Below are 23,091 nucleotides of genomic sequence, written 5' to 3'. Positions count from 1 at the left end.
GTCCCCCTTGGTGACCAGAGTTACCTGGAGCAGGGGGAGGAGCAATTACACTGAAATCTCTGTGTATTTAGACCAGAGTCTTACAAGCCCAGATTACTGGATTGTTTGTGAGAAAGAACCCTACACACGACCCCAAGGGTTTTTTAATACCACTGAGATGATGACAATCACTTGGAATTGTTACTCTTTGTAACTACAATACAAAATGAGAAATCGATCTTAGTCCAATTTCTGCTCTAAAAAAACAAAACAGAACCAAAAATTAACTTCACTGATATCCTAAAACAGAAGTGATTCAGGAACAACAGGATTAAATAGCTCATCTAGAGGCTTTTAGTCCATGGCCTCTATCTAGTATTTTCTTTAATAAGAACAGGTATTATCTAAAAACCAACTGAACTTTTCCCGAAATCCATCACTACAGTCTCATTAAATATCTACATGCAGTAGGGATGTGCTGGGCTCTGAGCAAAGCATTTAAAAGACACCGCCCTTGTACTTCCTCTAAGGAGCACAGTTCTCCTGCCCTTAGACTCATCTAGAGTTTTTTGTTAAAAATGAAGATCTATGTGCCTAATCTCCAAAAATTTTGACTCAGTGGGGGTGCACATCTACTGTTCACAACTGGTAAACCACATAGATTCTAGGTTGTTCCATCTCATTATTCATATTAGCAACTCTAAGCCCTCGAGAGATAATTCTGTTCATTTTCCCAGCATATTCTGGAGTAGACAGGGAGCATATAATTTACCCATTTTATAGAGGATAAAACTTAAAGGACAGATAAGGTGCCTAAAGGCAATGACTCAATAGTAGAAAAGTGGCCTGTATAATTACAGGTCATCTCAACTGTTGCTTTTCCCCATGCCTCACCCCAAACTTAATCTTTATACAAAGCTTCTGCTCTGTTAATCTAGCTATCTCTTACACACAAATACAATTCTTAAATTTTCTCAGCCTTGCTACTGATGTACCTAAATATAGAACAGCAATAAAATCTGTTAACACCAAAACAACATGGAAGTTAAGATCTTCTCTCTAGAAAATGTGGAATAAGAGTGTCTTGTTTTTATGAGAAAAAGAAATTTTTTTATGAAGGTGCCAAAGAGGGGAGATGGTCTTCCATCTTCTAAAGACATGTAGCATGGAAGAGCAGCTGAACACATCTCCTCAAATAGCCTACAACCTAGACTAGACTGGCAAAAGGGGGCAAATCTCAACAACTTTAAAAATACACAAATATTTAAACTTCCTACCTCCTGCCTGGCACAGGCAAGTCCTTTGTTTACAAATAGAATCCTCTAGTCTGAAGTAGAATCCGTATTTAGAGATGGAGATGACTCAAAAAAAGAACCAATCAGGGGGTTCCCACACCTGGACTTCATTCCAACATGACAGTTACTTTGCTGTCAAATGTACTCAGAACTCAGGTTATGAGGTTGCTAATTTCTTTCACTCCTTCCTAATAATCCTGCCCTCCTCCCAAAGCACACTTTAAAAAACAAAAAGTGTCAAGAGCTTATACTTAAGGAAACTTAATTTGCAGACCATCAATAAGCTTAACTATTCTCAAGGTCTAATCAATGGTCTAAACCCGACTCTGCATCAAATTTACCTTTTAAGTTTCTTCATTGTTTTTTTTTTTTTTGCTATTTCGAAATTCTTTTTTTAAAATTTTTTTATTGTTATGTTAATCACCATATATTACATAATTTGTTTTGGTGTAGTGTTCCATGATTCATTGTTTGTTCATAACACCCAGTGCTCCATGCAGAATGTGCCCTCTTTAATACCCATCACCAGGCTAACCCATCCCCCTACTCTTCATTGTTTTTTAAAGACTAAATGGCAGCGTTCTACCCCAGGTATACTATAAATACCAGAATCTCCAGGGAGGGAGTCCAGAAACTTGTTTTCAGTTTGGAAGTAACACAGGCTATTCTGTTGGGATAGTCAAGCTTGAATACCACCATCTTAAGCATTAGGCAAAGATCTCTGCATGAGGAACCTCATATTGAAGATCATGAGGAAGAAGATATGGTAACATAAACGCCTCTGAATTCAGGCAAAGCTCCACAATCAATTACCATATTTACCTGAGCAGGCAGGCGTAAGACTTAAGACCTTCTGCAGCTCTCATAAAGCCAAGCAGTTCCATGCAGAAAAGAGATTTTCCCTCCTCTTACCTGTGACACCAAAGGGTTTCATGTCCTGGGTAGGAATCAATAAGATCAGTGCTGAATTCAACTTCTTCTTCTAGAAGACGGGGAAGATTTATCCTTGGTTCCTCTGTTGAAGCTGCTGCTTCATCTTTTGGAAGAACTAGAGCTGGCTCACTTCTCAAAGGGTTTTGCTCCAATACAGAGCCATCTATCACAGTTTGGCTAATCAAAGACTTTAACAGAAACTGGCGGTAGTGAAATCCACTGTGGTCTGAAACATGCATGGATGCCCAGTGTTTAGTAGAAGACAGTTCATCAAGAAGAATCTTGTAGGAAGAAAAAAGGGAAGTGAGAAGAGGAACTGCCAAAGGAATTTCTTTCTCCATTAATGTTTTGGATTTCTCTTTAATTTGTTCCTTGTATTTTTTGGTAACACTGTTTCTACCAATATTTTGTATACAATGTCCAACACAGTGTTGTCACTCAGTGGAAGCTCAGTAAAGGCTAGTTTCCCCTTTCCCTAATAAAGTACTAAGAGGTGTGTGTATATGTGTGTGTGTATATATATACATATATACATATACACACCCTACAGAATTTAAGGACTTATTTGTCATTCTTTCTCTGGACCTTGATCAATCACATTGTGATGGGCACACACACAGAAAAGCTATTCTAAAATAATGATGAACATTAGGGTGTTTATTTACAAGAATGCTGACGTTGAAGAGAAAATATAAATTCAAAGGTTACTTTGATAAACTTTAACTTTTAATGAACATTACAATATCTAACTTATTATGTGTTGAACAACTGACTCAATGTATTATTATTTCTTCACTATAAGTGCCATGAGGGCAGAGACGGTCAGTTTTGGGCTTAGTACAAAAATATGATGCAAGAGCGCATGATTTTCCTATTCATCTCAAACTCAATTAACATCAATGATAAATGATTTTTTTTAAGTAGATGAGACAAAATTAAGCAGTGAATTAAGTCTTTGTATTATCAATCCTGCAAACTAAGCAACTTCAAATGGAATGATTAAAAAGAAAAGCAGCAGTTATGAAAAAATAAATTATTTGGCAGTGTCCTGGACAAGTAGCAAATGCAAATGGATTCTGATCAGCAAAAGCTATATTGAGGGCCTACCACATTCCATCAGAGGATTTTCAGACCAGCTATGGAAAAAAGACATATACTTGCCAGCAGTGAATAGTATAGACAGCACAAAGCCCAGGGGCTTCTCCTTTACCTGCTTTTCAAGGGTCCCAGGTAAATGCTTTCTCTTGTACCAAGATCCCCTCCATTTCTCATAGTTCCTCTCTTCCCATAGAAGAAATCTTTCCCTCTCCTGAACCTCCATGGTTCCTGTGTGTTCTACCAGACATTATAGAATTTTCTGTACCTCTGTTCATCCCCACTAAATTCTACAAGTTGTTTAAGATATTTATTCATTCCTAATTAATGTTTCCGTCATTCTATACCCAATGGCATCAGAGTGAATATGTAAGTATTTTATGAATGAATCCATGAGTGAAATGAATAATTTAGTGAATTAAGTGACTAGTACATCGGGACAAGATTACTCCCAGCAAAGACAGTCGATTTATATCAGTGAAATGCTTTAAATATCTCCTTTAAATTCAAATGACTTTATTCAAAGCCAAATAGGTTTGTTCCAGAGCTGGTGAATCTCTGAGAAATGGAAAACAAGACTGTTCATTTGATTAAAATGGTGAGCAAAATAGCACCAGATAAACTTCTACCTTAGAAAAATATATACTAACCTTAAGGTTATTACACTTTGAAGAATTAACCTGCAGGACATTTAAGCAATAATACATCAGCTTTTTAATTTTGGTAGGGCTTCTTAATATGGACTGGAAAGAGTATAAAACATGTTTAAAAGGAATTTACATAACAGGAAAAACCTTTAGATTATTTCTTACTGCATATTTCTATACATAAAACTTTTAATTACTTTAATTTTGAGACAAAAATAGCACATATGTGAAAGATTTTCAACATGAATTTAATTCCTTTAAAACATTTTCTCGGATTTTTTAAGAGAAAAATTCACTATATTCTTTTCCCTTGATATATTTAATAGGTATACTAAATGAGAAAAGAACTTTAACAGGAATTTCAGGGCATTTTTTACTAGAATCCAAAGGTATAGAGATATAAACAATGATTTAAAAAAAAAGCAATTACTTTTAAAGTGATCTTAAAGTCACTGCATAAAGATAAGGCTTAAATGTAAGGTATGGACAGGATCAATGACCTGTCTATGATAGAACTTACATACCGTTATTCTTTTTCAACACTCCATATAAAAAAATGAATGAGTGAAAAAATAAGTACAAGAGAACTACAGAAGCAGGGCTATGACACAGAAGGATTAACAGGTTTAAAATCAAAGACTACTGAAAATGCTCATTCCTTCATTGTTGAAGTTTTATTCTTTCTAATGTACTTTAGAACCAATTTTTGAAGTTGAAAAATAAACTGGTGATTTTCGGTATAATCACAGACTTGTGCCACCATCACTGCTATCTAATTTCTGAACATTTTCATCATCTCCCAAACAACCCCTATTCCTGTAAGGAGTCCCCTAATCTCCATTCGCTCCAGCCTCTGGCACCCACTACTGTGCCCTGCCTATTCCGAATGTCATATAAATGGAATTCTAGAATATGTGGCATTCTGAATCTGGCTTCTTTCCATCAGCAGGTTTTCAGGATTCATCCATGTATCAGGACTTCGTTTCTTTAAGGCTGAATAACATCCCATTGTATGGATGTACCACACTGCATTTATCTACCCCTCAGATAATGGACGTTTTTGAGTTGTTACTTTTTTGGGGGGGCTATTATGAATTACGCTGTTACAAACACTGCTGTAACAAGTTTTCAATTCTGTGGGGTATATACCTAAAAGTAGAACCACAGGGTCATATGTGGTAATTCCAGGTTTAATTTTTTGAGGAAATGCCAAATCGTTTTCCACAGTGGCTGCATCATTTCACATTCCTACCAGCAATTTTTTTTTTTTTTTTTTTTTTTCTTTCCTACCAGCAATGTTTAAGGGTTCCAGTTTCTCCGCATCCTTGTCAGCACTTTTATTAACTTGTTTTTCATTTCAGCCATCCTACTTGGTATGAAATATCATCTCACTGTGGTTTTGATTTGCATTTCCCTTATGGCTAATGATGTTGAACATCTTTTCATGTCTTTATGGGCCATCTGTATGTCTTTTTTTTGCAGAAATGGCCCTGTGTGCTTTCTCAGGTGACATACCATTATCAACTTTTAATTGGCTAGTAGTAATAACTTCTGTTCAAATGTGAGTCTTTCCTCTCACCCTACCCTCACAAATGAGACTATTTTAAAATTTACTTAAATAAATGTCTACCTAAAACATACAATCACCATAGAAAACAAAACAGAAAATGAAAATGTCGTAATTCCACCCTCTAGCACTGTTCACAATTCTTTATTCTTTTTTTTTTTTTTGACTAGAAAATGAATACGTGTTTATTATGGAAAACACAAGCCAATATATCTGTAATAGCACTGTATGTGTGTGTGTGTATATATATATGTTAAGCAGTTACAATATGCCAAGCACTGTTCTAAACACTTTAAAATCTCATTCAAAGCTAATAATATATTAAAAATCTATATTAGGACCATCTCATATTTAGTTTTAAAGATCCTTATCCTATAGTGAACTTTTTCTTTAAATAATCTTTCAAAATATAATTTTTAGTAGCAACAAAATATTCCAATTTGTGATGAACTGCAATGTAACTAGTCTGTTATTACTGAAGGGTTAGAGTGGTTCTATTATAAAGAGCATTTTCATATATCAAACTTTCATATTTAATATAATAGCCTGTGTTTATTGAACACTTAGTACAAGCACTTCTGACAGCCACTTTACGTGGATTTTCCCATTTAATTCACATCGCTCAATGAGAAAGGATGGTACAGTCAGGATTCAAATTAGGTCTGTCTGACCACTGAGTGGAACCTTTAATTACTACAGCACCATACTATATCTCCCAGTATTTCTTTAGGATGAATTCCTACAGGCAGAACTACTAGATTAGAAAGAACACATCTTTTTTGATAGAGTCTGATAAATGCTGCCATGATGTCCTTCAGTAAGATTACACCAATTTCTACAATGCTTGTTTTCATAGCCTTATCAATGCTGGATACAAGTACTTTAAAAAAATTTTTTTTCGGGGCGCCTGGGTGGCTCAGTCAGTTAAGTGTCTGCTTTCGGCTCGGTCATGATCTTGGGGTCCTGGGATCGAGCCCCGCGTCAGGCTCCCTGCTCAGTGGGGAGTCTGTTTCTCCCCCTCCCCCCAGCTTGTGCTGTCTCTTTCTCAAATAAATAAATAAAATCTTAAAAAAAAATCATTTTCAATTTCCTAAGTAAAAAGATGCCAGCTCATTTTTTTAATAAAGTTTTTTTTTTTTAAGATTTTATTATTGTTATTTTTTTTTGACAGAGAGAGAGAGAGGAAACACAAGCAGAGGGAGTGGGAGAGGGAGAAGCAGGCTTCCCGCTGAGCCCGATGCAGGGCTCGATTCCAGGACCCTGGGATCACAACCGGAGCCGAAGGCAGACGCCCAACGACTGAGCCACCCAGGCGCCCCTCATTTTTTTTTTTAAAGATTTATTTGACAGAGAGACAGCGAGAGAGGGAACATAAGCAGGGGGAGTGGGAGAGGGAGAAGCAGGCTTCCCACCGAGCAGGGAGCCTGATGCGGGGCTCGATCCCAGGACCCTGGGATCATGGCCTGAGCCGAAGGCAGACACTTAACGACTGAGCCACCCAGGCGCCTGCCAGCTCATTTTATATGTATTTTTAAGCTGCTTTAGACGGGTGGTACTTCTGTGATTACTTCCTCTAATAGACAAGCATAGTAGGGCATGATCTCCTAGCTGGGCCCAGTGGCTTCTAAGAACAGAAAGGGGATTTTGCAAATTCAGCACTCTCACTGAGAGAGCTGCAGTAGCAGAGGGGAAAGGAAGGGCATGGAGTTCAACCAAGGGCAGGGCATAGCTGGTGGACAACATGTGAGCCTAGTAGCAGACTCAGGCAGCTGAGTCAACACACCACTAATGAGTTGTTATCTTCAACATTGGACAGTCTCAAGAAAGCGAGAATTTCACCTTGGCCCCGTGTTCCTGATTTTATGGGAATGCCACTTTAAAAGGTCCACATCAAGGCAGGCAAGTTTCCAAAGACTGCTCAGCTCACATGGACTCCGCCTTTCTCTTTATCCTCCATGCTCCCCATGCCCCTCCCACCCCCTCTCCCCTATCAAGTTGTGGAGCTGAGATGACCAGACTCCCTAAGGACTCCCTATCTCCCACATCCCACCAGATGCCTTGGACTCCTAACAACGAGGCAGCCTTCCTTCTGGCAGCTGCTCCCAATGAGCCCAGCTGGGATGAGAAGCCATTTCTGTGCTCCCACTGTCCCCTGAGCTTCCCTCAGCGCCTGCAAGTGTCAAACTGCTTTGTGAGTGTTCGTATCTGTTCCCTCAACTAGATTCTCAATGTGTTGAGAGCAATCTCTTGGTCATTATGCCACACTCAGCATACAGGGCAGTGTCTGGGAATGAAAGAGTTTCAGTACTTTTTCATGGATAAATTATATTGAGTTGATTGAGCTAACTGGGAGTCAGTTTCACCTAAACTTTCTATCTGTGAGGAACAGAGAAAGGAACTAAAATTTAGTGAGCCTCTATTAGGTGCCCAGTACTTTGCACACATTAACTCAAATAATCTTCACAATAATCCACTGAGGCAGACAGTGGAGCTGGTATTTCACAACATGAAAGCTTTTCCACACATAGCTAGTGAGGCCAAAATCTGAAGCCAGGTCAGGAGGATTCTGTCTTTGCTCTTTCCACTCCATCACGGGGACTCCCATCCAGAAACACAAAGCCAATACAAACTGGAAGGGAAGCGCTACTCTTTCAGAACTGTTGGCTTGAAAGTCCCCAGAAATGAAAACTCTTAATTTACCCTGGAGGAATCCCTGGCTAGGACACAGAGAGGGGAGAGGGAACCTGGGAAGGGGGATGGAGGAAGGGGCTGGTGAGCAAAACGAGAGAGTTCTTCCCAATTAATCTGAAAATACCACTTAAGGTATTTTGACCCCTTTAAGTTGTCTCAAGCCTGAGAAGCTTTCAGAGCAGTACCCTACATTCTTATGGCACTTAAACGTAAGAACTGAAGAAAAATAGAGAGAAGCTATAGTACATTAGAAGGAGCCAAAGGATACCTGGTTCTCATCCCGATGAATAGTAAGTGAAGGCACCCCATTCCTTCCAACCCAGCTCTGCCTCCAGATAACTCCCCAAGCCCCGTGAAAAGTGTTTTTCTTAAATCCTACCCTTTCCCCAATTTAGTAGGCCTGGGGTGGGAACTCCAAAATCCGAAGGTCATTTATAGACAAAGGCAAGTTTGGGAATACCAGGTGAGAACTTCTCTTCCCTCCCCAGGAGAGGGGACGGTGAGAAGGCAGCCGGCTGATGGAGCACATTAAGTCCCATAACCAGAGCCCACCAAGAAAGAACAACTCCAATGCTACAAGGCCTAATAACACCTTCCTATTCCGGGGCAAAATGAATTACGCTCCATCTTCTTACTGCTTAAACTTGCCTTCGTTCTACAATGTACTAACCTGAAGAGCGCCAAAAACCGCGCTGGTGAGGAATGCAACCTTTTTTTTAAACTGCCAGGGTTTCCCTGGAAGTATCAGCTGCTAGCTCCTCCCCAGGCTGCTGGGCCATTGGCTCCTCTACTTTCCTCCTTCAAAGCTCCTCTGAGGAGGAGCTACTATCAGAAGACTTAAAGGGCAGACAGGGACTGTGCCTCGGGAGACGAAGCGTGGCCTTACCCTGACGTCCAGCTTCGCCAGGTGCTGGAGAACCCAGATGCGATGGGACCAGGCATTGTAGTTGCTCGGGTATCTCCCCGCTGCTTCACCACAGACCTCCATCTCTTCTCGGACCAGTCTCTGTGTCCTCTCTGCAGGAATTGCTGCTGGGTTTCCTTTCGTCACAAAGGCAGGCAAGGAAGTTTCCTGAATTAGCTGTTGTAGCACCCATCGCCTGCGAAAGTACACGTGGGAATGAGAATGAGGGAAGAACATAAACCAGAGAGGAAAACAACCAGTTTTCTTTGTTCTCAATCTCCACCCATACAATGCAAACTAATCCCTGTCTATGAGCTCAATTTGGGGGGAGTGGGATTATTCTGTTGTTTTTGTTAAAGATGTCATTAAACTTCAGCACCACTGACGGGGAGGAGGGCGAAGAAAGGACAAACAGGAAAGAGAAACCTTTCTAAAACATTAAAATTTATGAGAAAGAGAATGCTTCAGTTCCAGTATGACAGCTCAAAAACTCCATTTGGCCAGAAAATGCAAAGACAGGGTGTGTACATGGAGGGGGGTTTGCAGTGGTGGTGGTGGAGGGGATATTAATTAATGGCTGGTAAATACTAGAAAAGGAGTCATGGTTCACACCTTTAATTACATGTGCATGCCTCACCCTATGTGTATTTGCTTGCAAACAAGAAGCTGCATTATGACTGCTTTCATTAAGCAGAATTTCTATGTTATAGCATAGAATCTGGAAGGACACAAATACAATATATTTAGTTAAAACCATCAGGAGGTTTTAAATGTCTTTATCCACAAATTTTTCCCTTGTCTGTTTAAGATTTTCATTAGCATACTTATTTAAATGAAAGGCACTAAAAAAGCATCTCTAACCACTTAATGTGGTTAGTTTTTTACAAATATTTTCTCATAAGAAGCATTTTAGACTAAAAATTTCCAACCCAAAGGTTACTAGAAATTGAGTAAGAAAACTCATTTTGTCCTTTTCAAATAGAAGTTTTTTACCTAACTTATAAAACAAAAGCTTGCTTTATATAAAATATTAGATAAGCTTATAAATTGGTGAATGCATATTCAATACTGCCCTCCCCTGCCACCAGTCCTTTCCAAACCTCCACACACGCAACCACAGTCCTCTCTGAAGTGCTATCTCAATTCCTACTAAGAAAAAACATCCAGCATGGAAGTAGCTGATTTGCAATGCTAGCCAAAGCCAAGATTACAGTAAAGATACCCTGAACTAAGATCCTAAAAATGCTCAGGATTTAAGAAAAGTTGTAAGTGGCTTAGTAAACTGAAAACAGACTTCTTAAAGAATTTCCCCACTGACCCCAAGAAGCCACCAGCCCACACTATCTCATTTTAGTCAAAACTGGATAGTTCCATGGAGTCCACGAGGAATATGCTCCAGAGAGCCAGGATGGTGAGGAGAGTTTTCACGTGCATTTTGGCTGACTCAGGCCTTTAACCTAAAAATACTCTCTGCATTTACAGTCTTAGCGACTTCAGCGCAGCCTATACACCACTCACCTCAGCTACCTTTATCGTCGTTATTTTGTTAATTTTAATAACTACAACCATCTATACCAGAAACACACCTGAATTAATTATAAAACCCAAGTGCTCATTATAGTTGACTATCTAAATGCCATTTCTACGACTGCTCAGACAGTTCATAATGAACAATAAAGCTAAAATTTACTGAGTATTTAATATGTGCCAGGCACCGTGGTAGTGCTAACATACATTATTTCATGTAAAGCCAACCATTAACTCTGAAATAGGTGTGATTGTTATTCCCATTTTATGAATGAGAAAACTGAGGCTTGAAGAGCTTAAATCATTTCTGAAGGTCACACAGGGAACAAGTGATGGCATCTGGAGTTAAAAAGTAGGTAACTTGACTTTAGAATTCATACTCTGAACCAGTATGTGACCCTGATTGACACTGTTGTTTCTCCAGCCACTCTGAATCCTAAGAATCCTATAGTGTAAATTAACCACACCTGTGAATCCATGTTTCTGGACTCTTTGGAAATTTAGTTAAGGCCAGTTTTCCCAGATGTAAGTCCTTAATTGGATTTAAAGTGCCAGAGAGGATGAGCTCTTTTCTGTAAAAGAAAAATGAAAAGAACCATTATTCTACCTTTCCAGCCAAACATACTGCATGCTATTAACATAATCTCACTGGGAAGAAAAAAAATAAAACATGAAACTCTCGTAAGTATCACACACAGTAATCAAGAATGTATTCTTGTAATCTTGAAGTAACAGGATTAATAAGCAGAAAGAGAAGCTCTTAAAAGCAATAGTGGAACTTTAGTTACCTATTTGGGAAAGGGCAAAGAGAGGTTTTCTGGCTTGTCTCATTTCTAAAACTTAAAAGGCCTGACATCAGCATCTGTAGGGCGGATCCAGTACTAGTCAAGAATTGTTCTAACTTCCCAAGTTGGACATGATATGATTCATTACCAAAAAATACATAAAGAGTAACACACACAGCATGATTAAGATGGAAAGAATCATTCACTACCCTAACAAAATTACTATTTTTATTTTTCAATTTTCCCTTCTGTCTTTCCTCATATGCATATACATTTTAACATATAATTTTATATTCTACTTTACAGCTTAAGAATTATTCCATGACGCTACATAATCTTTAAAGCGAACATTTAAGTCGGTCAAGTAGTTTTCACTGAGTGGCTATTCTGTGTTTAATGACCTTTTCCTCTTTGGTTAGACATTTAGGTTGCTTCCAAGTTTTTGCTTTTCTGAAACAGATCTTTGTGCTTAAGATGTCTTTCATTTCTGCTACTTAGGGAAGTTCCCAAAAGATGTTATTACCAGGTGAACTACCTGCATGGCCCTTGAGACACTAGACCATTTCTTTTTGAAATACAAATAAAAGAGCAATGTCAGGTTTTTGTTGCTGTTTTCAAAGTGTTCAAAGCTCCCATGTAATTATGAAGAACGTCATGCAAGAGCTCTCCACCTATTATTTCCCAAGTAAATACGATTTAGGTTTTAATTTCTCAGCTAAGTTTCTGATAATAAGCTCTGCTCTTACTAATTATACTCCCAATGAATTTTCAATGTATCTATTATAATAAAATTAGATCATTTACTAGAATTTATTAATCTTAAAAAGTCCTTCCTGTGGTAGGGCTGATAACTCATTTATTTTAGAGAACTTTAATTCCAATTAGACGAGAGCCCAGATCGTATTCCTCACCTACTCAGATGAATTTAGTTCCTAATCACCACCATGCATTTTCTTTCCAACAGCAATGTGCCATTTCTAGATTTTTATTTGATAAGGAAAATAACTTTCTTTTTAGTGAAAATACTGAACAGTGATGACAAATATTTGTATTTTACGATCATTTTAGGTCAGGCACTTCAGTCCAGGATATAATTTCAAGTGATACTGAGAAGGTTTATGAGTACTTTAACAAATGGGTTTATTGGCTATCTTTCTTTCAATGCACAGGAAGCCTGTGTGTCGCTGAAAGAGGATTTAATGCAACAGCCAATTACTTTTGCAGTCCTGCATCATTCTTCTTCTGGAAATTAGTAATGTTTCATTATACAGTAAGTCAGGATACCTATAGTGTTCAAAGGAGGCAAAATATTATTCTGTATAATTTTAACTTCTTTGTAATGCAGTGTTTCTCAAAGTAAGGTCCTTAACTGCAACATTACCATCATCTGGAACTTGTAAGAAATACAGATTCTCAAGCCTCATCCCAGACCTGCTGAATCAAAAACTAGTGACAAAGCAATGTGTTTGAACAAGTGCTCTAGGTGATGTACACCAAGGTTTAAAAACCTCTATGGTACATAGTTTACTATATTAAGCCTAATTTCCATTTACTAAATTTAAAACCTCTCCTTACTACAACTGCCTACCTATACTCCCATATATATCTATGGGGAAATAGTCTTTTCTTCAGAAAAGAGGAGCCACTTTATACCTGAATCTTTAAAAAGTTTCTTCAATTAGGGCTCCTTTAAAAAAAAAAGATTTTATTCATTTTGAGAGAGAGAAAAAGAAAGAGAGAAAGCAGGGGGAAGGGCAGAGGGAGGGAGAGAGAGAATCTCAACCAGACTCCACGCTGAGCATGGAGCCGGATGCAGGGCTCCATCTTACAACCTGAGATCATGACCTGAGCCAAAATCAAGAGTCAGACGCTCAACCCACTGAGCCACCCACATGCCCCTAGGGGTGCTCTCTTAATTTATTTTGCACAACATATTTGGGAAGATATCTTAGCCCGAAACAACCCCAATCAAAGGTATATGTGGATGCTTAAAAAGGTTACCTGACAGAATCATAAAAAAGGCAGCAAAATTTAAATATCAATTTAACAAACATTCCTGGGGACAGGACTGAACACTGTAGATGTTGAATATTACCATAAACAAAATTTTTTTTAAATCACCTTTTTTTTTTTTAAGATTTTATCTATTTATTTGAGAGAGAGCACAAGCGGGATGAGGGTACAGAGGGAGAAGCAGGCTTCCCGCTGAGCAGGGAGCCAGATGTGGGGCTTGATCCCAGGACCCTGGAATCATGATCCAAGTCGAAGGCAGACACTTAACCAACTGAGCCACCCAGGCGCCCCATAAACAAAATTTTTAAAGATCACTTGAAAAAGGAATATAATAAATGATTACGTTATAGCTATCACTTTAAACAAGAGATGTAATAAAAGAAAATCAACTACTGGAATGCATTCAAGTAGGGATCTATCTTGAGAAAAATTTCAGTCACACATGGATTCAACAAGTGCTATATGTATCTCAAACAAGCTAGATATATGGACACAGAATGTGCTCTGGAAAAAGGCTGGATAAGTTGAAAAAAATAACTCTTGTGATGACAAAGTCACTGATATCAATAAGCCATGTGAGACATTTGAATTATTTAATGAAATGTAAGAAAATGACAAACTAATAATTAAAATACTTCACGTTATTTTACAGGTATGTAACTAAATTTTAAAAAAGTATCATATTAAGACATTTATTTATTTCATGCACATACCTTTAAATTTACATATTGTTATTAGCCTAAAAATCTTTTCTTGAACTTTTCTTATTGAGGAAGTCGAGTACTGCCCTAAATTTGAGGTGGCTTTATTTTCAGGCACATTGACTAAGCTGGGCTTTGAGATTCATCCTGAAAGCCTTAGGTGATACACTGCAAACAGAGAACGAAGGAATAAAACAAAGGTCAAATAAATGTGGGGGAGAAGTACGCAGGAAAGGAAAAGGCCACGTGTGTCGTGCTGTAAAGAGGAGGGGGTAGTAGGGAAGAGGCCATGCTCTATGTGCAACCTTGTTGTGGCATATTACATGAAGGCTTTTCTAGTTCTACAAAGTTTACTTATTTATTTGTCAAAGAGAGAGAACACAAGCAGGGGGAGAAGCAGGCTCCCCACTGAGCAAGCAGCCCGATCAGGGGCTCATGGGAGCATGACCTGAGCCGAAGGCAGACGCTTAACCGACTGAGCCACCCAGGCGCCCCTGGTTTATCTTATTTTTTTAAGTTTTTCTGTCTTTTCTCTATCTCAGGCTATTAGTTATGGTTTCTCTCTGCTGTCACTTGATTTAAAATTTGTAGGATACCAGGGGCTATGTGTATCTTGTCCATGGTTAACTCTTCACTGGCTAGCTCAGTACTTGGAACACAGTATGACAGAATAAACAAATGCCATCATTTTTCCCCCCTGAATCTTTATTTTGTTTGAAATAATAAGAGTCATCTTCATAAAAATTACCATTTACTGAAAACTTCTCCTGAATCAGCCACTGTGTTAAGTGATTTGCATATATTATCTAATCTAATCCTCAAAACAATCCTGTATTATGTTGAAATATATGAAATTGCCGATACCCAATTGTTGTTTTTTGTTTTTTGTTTCATTAAATAAACTTTTGGGGCACCTGGCTGGCTCAGTTGGTAGAGCATGAGACTCTTGATCTCATGTTGTAAGTTTGAGCCCCACACTGGGTAGAGAGATGACTTAAAAAATAAATAAATAAAAATCTTAAAGTTTTAATCTGGGAATTGTTTTAAATTCACACTAGGGTTGTTAAGGATAGTATAGAGAACTCTTATATACCCTGTACCAGCTTCCCTTATTAATAATATATTATTATGGTACTTTGGTCACAATTGATGAATCATCACCAGTACATTACTGCTGAAAGTCAATACTTTATTCAGAATTCCTTAGTTTTTACCACATGTCCTTTTTCTAGTCCAGCATCCTATCTAGGATATCACATTATATTTGGTTATGTCTCCTCAGATATGCCTTGCCATTTTATGAGTACTAATCAGGTATTTTGTATGATGTTTTTCTTATGGTTAGACAAGGGTTTTGAGGAGGAAGAGATCACAAAAGTGCCATCTTTATCACATCATATCAGGGGCACAAAATACAGCATGACTTGTCACTGCTGATGCTGACCTTGATTACCTCAGATGGTCTGTGTCCAGTTTCTCCACTGTACTTTTTGGAAGGAAGTTACACTTAAGGAGGAAGGGAGCTGGACTCCAACTCCTTGAAGGGGGTTGCCTAGATAAATTATTTAGAATCCTTCTATATGAGAGAATTGTCTGTTGTCTACTATTTGTTTGTTTGCTTCTTCAATTATTTATGTATGAACATCCATTTTACACTTTAGGGTATAACCCAGTATTATGTTATTTTACTGCTCAAACTGTTCCAGCTTTGGCCACTAGAAGCCCTTTGACATAGTTCCATCATTTTGTTTTTTGAGTACTTCCTTACTTTCTGGCTCTTTGAGATGTTCCAGACGAATCTTACAGATTTCCTGCCCTGGTCCTAGAATCAGACATTTCCTCAAGAAGCCTATTTCCATTTATTAAAGAATGGCGTAAGACACCAGGATCTGGATGCTTAGGTTGAATCCTTTTTGTTTTATAAAAACAACAATTTTCATATGGCACAACCTAGTATTATCTCAGTTTTACTGATGAGAAAACTGAAGCTTGGGGAGAATTAGTAACTTATACTCAAGGTCTGTGAACTCAAAGTGCCAGAACCAAACATCAAATCTGCATAAAAGAAAGTCACCAATTGTAACAGGCTATGAGTAAAGGACATGATTACTGAAGCCTGGTGTTAGCTATTTTAGTTACTCAAAGAGGTTTTGCTTACTGTGTTCACAGACTGACGGAAAAAATAGGACACTGTTATGAAGTCAAGCTCTTTCACAAAATAAGACACTGAATTTCAAAGCAAAAAAAGTACCAAATTTTTCTATAACAGGTAGATTTTTAAAAGTATATCCATCACTCACTGTAATTACAGGAAATCAACTCAAAAACCTATTCTTGCATCTGTGTTTTCCCTAAAACCACAACACCTATAAAATGAACAACTGATGTATTAACACTATCTTTTAACAGTTTATAAAATACAGTTAAAAATCACTCAATGCTTCCCAGTTACTGCAGAAAAAACACACCAACAATTAAACATGAAGTGTTAAGTATTTGATTTGCGAGAGATCTTATAACGTTAGACCAATTTACTTCCAAAGCTGGTGGTTTCTGAATAAAATGTACTACTGATTCTATGTGTTCATGTTAATTAATTTTACTAATACAAATTAAAACTTACTAGAATACATATCCACAATGGATCTTTTTAAAAATCAAGGTTTCCTTTTTATTCATCTAGCACAAAACTTATTTATTTTAAAGATTTTATTTGTTTGACAGAGACACAGTGAGAGAGGGATCACAAGCAGGGGAGTGGGAGGGAGAGGGAGAAGCAGGCTTCCCGTGGAGCAGGGAGCCCGATATGGGGCTCGATCCCAGGACTCTGGGATCATTACCTGAGCCGAAGGCATATGCTTAACGACTGAGCCACCCAGGCACCCCAGCACAAAACTTTATTAATCTTGCCAGAATACTTTTCAAAATCAACTGCTGTGAATATCACTGAAGTTAGATTATGCAGCAATTTTCCCTTTACACAACCAAACCACAGAAAATCACAAAACAGTTTGAAAGGAATCATAAAAAAATTACCTAGGTCAAACCTTTTATTTCACAGATACAGAAACTAAAGCTGCTCTGAAGTTAAAGCTTTTGCCTCAAGTCAACTGCTAGTTAATTAACGAAAAAGGACAAAGAGCCACATATCTGAAGACTAGGTTCTTTCTCCTACATTGAGCCGCCCTATAAAATATATAATAAATTACATATATATACACATATGTGTATATATGTATGCATATATGATTACATATGCATGTATTATACTAGTAAGAATCGTTTCTTGTTGAAGGATTTTTCAAGTCCTCTATAATAATGAGGAATTGGAGAACATGAATAAAAATGGCACTCCTACTTCTCTATTACCCTCATTTCATTTTCACTGAACTTAATTATTTCCAGTGCCCAGTCTGCAAACTGAATACATGCCAGGCACTAGAAGGCTAGATGCTAGGAAAACAAAGGAAAATAAAAAGACATGATCCCTACCCTTAAGAAAGTTCTCAGTTATAAGTTCATAGCACCCTCCTAAAGGTCTCCCTTGCTGATTCTTCCTCATCGCACAAACTCTAGAACAGTGTTGTCCAACAGAAATATAATATGAATCACCAATGTGAGCCATGTATGTAATTTCCAATTTTCCAACAGCTACATGGGTACCTCAAACAATCTCATGGCCTTAAATACCACCGATTTTCTAGTGACTCCCAAATTTCTCTCAGGCTTAGAACTTCCGCTTCAACTTTAGATTCCTGCACACAAACCTAACCTGTCCCAACCTGAGCCCCCGACTTCCACCTGGCACTCCCCATCTCAGTCTGCTCCTCTTCCAGACAGAGGACTGACTCTCCTACTGTAAAGGGCAACTCCATCCTTTCAGTTGCTCGGGCCAAACACCAGAGTCCAGCTTGACCCTCTTCTTTCTCCTTCCTGCATCTAGTTCATAATCTGCCTTTAAAATTGGTTTATTAAATACAGTCAAAGCTTATATAGTTCCTAAAATACAGTGAGAATCATTACTTCTCACCTTTTCTACTGCTAAGTTAGACTTCAAGTCACACAAGCATCTCTCACCTAAATTACCACAACCACTACCCAACTTCCTAACCTCTCCCTGCACTCCTACAGTCTACTTTCCACAGGACCTAGACTTTTTAAACCTAAGTGAGAGACTGTCCCTCCTCGGCTTTAATGACTTCCGATCTCACTCCAAGTAGCAGTCCAAGTTCCTCCAGCAGTGTAGGAAGATCGACAAAGCCCATGAGGTCCGGTCCATGACTCTCTTCCTCATGCCCGCTACTCCAGCTACACTGGGCACTGGCTGTCTTGCTGTCCCAGAACACCAAGGAACACTTTCAGCACCACTGAGAGCCTTCCCACTTGCTCCCATTCCCTCTGCGTGGAATGCTCTTACCCCAGACCCCACAGACTGATCCCCAAATCAGGCCAGTCTTTACTCAGATGTCCCCTATGTAAAACTGCAATACTATTCTGCCCACTCTCTCTCTGGTCTTCCCAACTTTCTTGTCCCACTTTTTCTCCACAGGATTTAACCACCACTTGATCGAATGTATATTTTATTTAGTAATGTCTTTGTTTCTTTTCTTCCCCTAGTAGAATAAAAATTCCACAAGGACAGGGTTTTGTTCATAGTTCTATTTCCAGTGCCTAGAATTCAGCAGAGAGCAATTAATAAATATTTCATAAATGAACAAATGCTGTCGAGTATTGTGTGGATTAAGTGAGACCATGAATAAAGCTGTAATATGTCCCTACAATACAGTAGCCACTCATGAACATTAGTCTTTTCCTTACCTGTGGTGGTGCTTTCCATAAAAGAAAAATCAGAATTCTAAAATCATGTAAATTTTAAAGCCTTGTATCTCATTCTATACTTCTCTTACTCCTTACTCTAAATATGTGATCATCAATTATTCAAAAGACTTAAAAAGACATGTAATAGAAGTTGCCTAATTTTTAAAAATCAGTAGGTAGATACAAAATTCAGTAGGTATCATAGAACACTAACTCAGAATGTAACCTTGCTTAAAATACACAGAAAACTGAATAAAGTACTGTTTAAGTCATCTTTAAAGATTAAGAACAATAATCTATGGCTCTCTCCTATAGGAAAATTTAAAATGTATTCAGTGTTCAACAGGACTTCATTATTCATCTAGAACTTTATCCTCTCCTTTCCTCTAGGAGAATTTGTGTTAGTCTAAGAGACCACCATTTAAAAAAAAAAAAACATACATACTGTTCAACTGAAAAAACTTCAATGAAAAAAAAAAATGAACCTGGTCTCAACTTTGGTATTTTTATAAAGCATTTTGTGTTTAAAGCTAAAATAACTAGATTAAGGAACTAAGATATTAATAAAATATGATCCCTTCCTAAAATACTGAGTGCCAGAGACTTCAAGTGACTGGCCCACAGAGGTCACAGTGTTAGTGACTAAACTGAGACTAAAAGGTCATAGCCTTGAATTCTCATCCTACATACTTCCCACTGCACTTCACAAATATATAAACCAATGCCTTACAAACCAACCAATTACTCTAGCTGCCCCTACTCCTCTAAAAAGGAAGGAAAATAAAAACAAATGGTATACTGTAATTTGCAATGATAATTTCTATTTCAGACAGGAAAGTTTATGGAGAAAAGACAGAAACATGCACAAAGGAGCTAAGTGTAAGTCAGAATTGTCCCGGAGATATTATAAAGATTGGGTAGAAGAAATAAGCATAAAATGCCATAGATACATGGTTTATATTTCATTTTTCAAAAAGATAACAACTCATGGGGTTTATACGTTTTCAGAAATTTGGACAATTTCATTTGATCACTGATGAGAATGACGTACCTTACATTCCATGCAGTGGTAAAGTCTGGGTTTAGAAGCAGCAGGGTGCATGTGACATCTATCAGTTCTAAAATAAAGAGAAATCACATTATAAATAGTCCTACCCTTTGAAGCTTGGCTTTTCTTTAAGGCCCTGTATATCTGTATCTTATGTTACTAATGTATATATATATCATAGTAATTTTAATGATAGATGCCCTGTTCTAAGCTGCCAAGACTCTTTTCTACTTTACGATAAAAGTAACTGTTAAAAGTTGACACTGAAACTTTACAATACAATATGCCTAGAAAGACTATTCACTCATTCTTTTAATAGTTTTTGGCTCTAATTTAATAGTGACCAAGGAAAAGAAATAAAATTTCCATACCGTTATTCTTTTAATTCCACAAACATTTCAATAATTGAGCAAATTTTCAAAGGGGAAAAAAGACCCACTCATAATCATTTAATACAATTCATTTATATTCTCCTGCAAAGATTATCCTTTCTTACCCACATTTTGACATATCCATAGCAATGATAAATGCACCATTTTGTTCTTTTTTCTGTCAATATTATTTGACATGCATTCTCCAATATTGCTACAGTATGCATTTTTAACAGCTGCATAACAATCCCTTAGTGTAATATACTATCATTTATCTTTTTTTAATATTTTTATTTATTGTTATGTTAATCACCATACATCATTAGTTTTTGATGTAGTGTTCCATGATTCATTGTTTCTGCATAACACCCAGTGATCCACGCAGAACGTGCCCTCTTTAATACCCACCACCAGGCTAACCCATCCCCCCAACCCCCTCCCCTCTAGAAACCTCAGTTTGTTTTTCGGAGTCCATCGTCTCTCATGGTTATCTCCCCCTCTGACTTATTCCCCTTCATTCTTCCCCTCCTGCTATCTTCTTCTTTTTTTTTTCTTAACATATATTGCATTATTTGTTTCAGAACTACAGATCTGTGATTCATCAGTCTTGCACAATTCACAGCACTCACCATAGCACATACCCTCCCCAATGTCTGTCATCCAGCCACCCCATCCCTCCCACCCACCACTCCAGCAACCCTCAGTTTGTTTCCTGAGGTTAAAAATTCCTCATATCAATGAGGTCATATGATACATGTCTTTCTCTGATTGACTTATTTCACTAAGCATAACACCCTCCAGTTCCATCCATGTCGTTGCAAATGGCAAGATCTCATTCCTTTTTATGGCTGCATAATATTCCATTGTGTATATATACCCCATCTTCTTTATCCATTCATCTGTCGATGGACATCTTGGCTCTTTCCACAGTTTGGCTATTGTGGACACTGCTGCTATAAACATTGGGATGCACGTGTCCCCTCAGACCACTACATTTATATCTGTGGGATAAACACCCAGTAGTGCAATTGCTGGATCGTATGGTAGCTCTATTTTCAACTGTTTGAGGAACCTCCATACTGTTTTCCAGAGTGGTTGCACCAGCTTGCATTCCCACCAACAGTGTAGGAGGGTTCCCCTTTCTCCACATCCCCACCAACATCTGTCGTTTCCTGACTTGTTAATTTTAGCCATTCTGACTGGTGTGAGGTGGTATTCTCATCGAGGTTTGGATTTGGATTTCCCTGATGCCGAGCGATGTTGAGCACTTTTTCATGTGTCTGTTGGCCATTTGGATGTCTTCTTAGGACAAATGTCTGTTCATGTCTTCTGCCCATTTCTTGATTGGATTATTTGTTCTTTGGGTGTGGAGTTTGATAAGTTCTTTATAGATTTTGGATACTAGCCCTTTATCTGATATGTCATTTGCAAATATTTTCTCCCATTCTGTCGGTTGTCTTTTGGTTTTGTGGACTGTTTCTTTTGCTGTGCAAAAGCTTTTTATCTTGATGAGGTCCCAATAGTTCATTTTTGCCCTTGCTTCCCTTGCCTTTGGCGATGGTTCTAGGAAGAACTTGCTGCGGCTGAGGTCGAAGAGGTTGCTGCCTGTGTTCTCCTTTAGGATTTTGATGGACTCCTGTCTCACATTTAGGTCTTTCAACCATTTGGAGTCTATTTTTGTGTGTGGTGTAAGGAAATGGTCCAGTTTCATTCTTCTGCATGTGGCTGTCCAATTTTCCCAACACCATTTGTTGAAGAGACTGTCTTTATTCCATTGCACATTCTTTCCTGCTTTGTCAAAGATGAGTTGACCATAGAGTTGAGGGTCCATTTCTGGGCTCTCGATTCTGTTCCATTGACCTATGTGTCTGTTTTTGTGCCAGTACCATACTGTCTTGATGATGACAGCTTTTTAATAGGGCTGGAAGTCCGGAATTATGATGCCTCCAGCTTTGCTTTGCTTTTTCAATATTCCTCTGGCTATTCGGGGTCTCTTCTGGTTCCATACAAATTTTAGGATTATTTGTTCCATTTCTTTGAAAAAGGTGGTATTTTGAAGGGGATTGCACTGAATGTGTAGATTGCTCTAGGTAGCATTGACATCTTCACAATGTTGGTTCTTCCAATCCATGAGCATGGAACGTTTTTCCATTTCTTTGTGTCTTCTTCAATTTCTTTCATGAGTATTTTATAGTTTTCTGAGTACAGATCCTTTGCCTCTTTGGTTAAATTTATTCCTAGGTGTCTTATGGTTTTGGGTGCAATTGTAAATGGGATCGACTCCTTAATTTCTCTCTCTTCTGTCTTGTTGTTGGTGTATAGGAATGCCACTGATTTCTGTGCATTGATTTTATAGCCTGCTACTTTACTGAATTCCTGTATGAGTTCTAGCAGTTTTGGGGTGGAGTCTTTTGGGTTTTCCACATACAGTATCATATCATCTGCAAAGAGTGAGAGTTTGACTTCTTCTTTGCTGATTTGGATGCCTTTGATTTCTGTTGTCTGATTGCTGTGGCTAGGACTTCTAAAACTATGTTGAATAGCAGTGCTGATAGTGGACATCCCTGCCGCATTCCTGACCTTAGGAGAAAAGCTCTCAGCTTTTCCCCATTGAGAATGATATTCACTGTGGGTTTCTCATAGATGGCTTTTATGATATTGAGGTATGTACCCTCTATCCCTGTACTCTGAGGAGTTTTGATCAAGAAAGGATGCTG

General features: G+C 38.1%; 1 protein-coding gene across 3 annotated transcripts in view; it reads right to left on the bottom strand.

Moving 5' to 3' along the window:
- Positions 1–23,091, bottom strand: part of PTAR1 (protein prenyltransferase alpha subunit repeat containing 1) — a 57,746-nt gene that overhangs the window by 9,949 nt on the left and 24,706 nt on the right. For 2 of the 3 annotated variants that reach the window (XM_027616380.2, XM_027616381.2), the window contains 4 exons: positions 20,007–20,073; positions 11,106–11,210; positions 9,094–9,307; positions 2,187–2,488 (listed from right to left, as the gene is read on the bottom strand). In XM_027616380.2, the coding sequence (XP_027472181.1) occupies positions 2,187–2,488; positions 9,094–9,307; positions 11,106–11,210; positions 20,007–20,073 (688 nt within the window). The remainder of the gene's footprint in view (positions 1–2,186; positions 2,489–9,093; positions 9,308–11,105; positions 11,211–20,006; positions 20,074–23,091) is intronic. The other variant, XM_027616382.2, reaches the window with a different exon arrangement.

The sequence above is a fragment of the Zalophus californianus genome, chromosome 13, assembly GCF_009762305.2.
Source record: "Zalophus californianus isolate mZalCal1 chromosome 13, mZalCal1.pri.v2, whole genome shotgun sequence".
NCBI classification, from domain to species: Eukaryota; Metazoa; Chordata; class Mammalia; order Carnivora; family Otariidae; genus Zalophus; species Zalophus californianus.
Note: the sequence above shows the minus strand (reverse complement) of the source record. Positions and strands in the feature narration are given on the sequence as shown.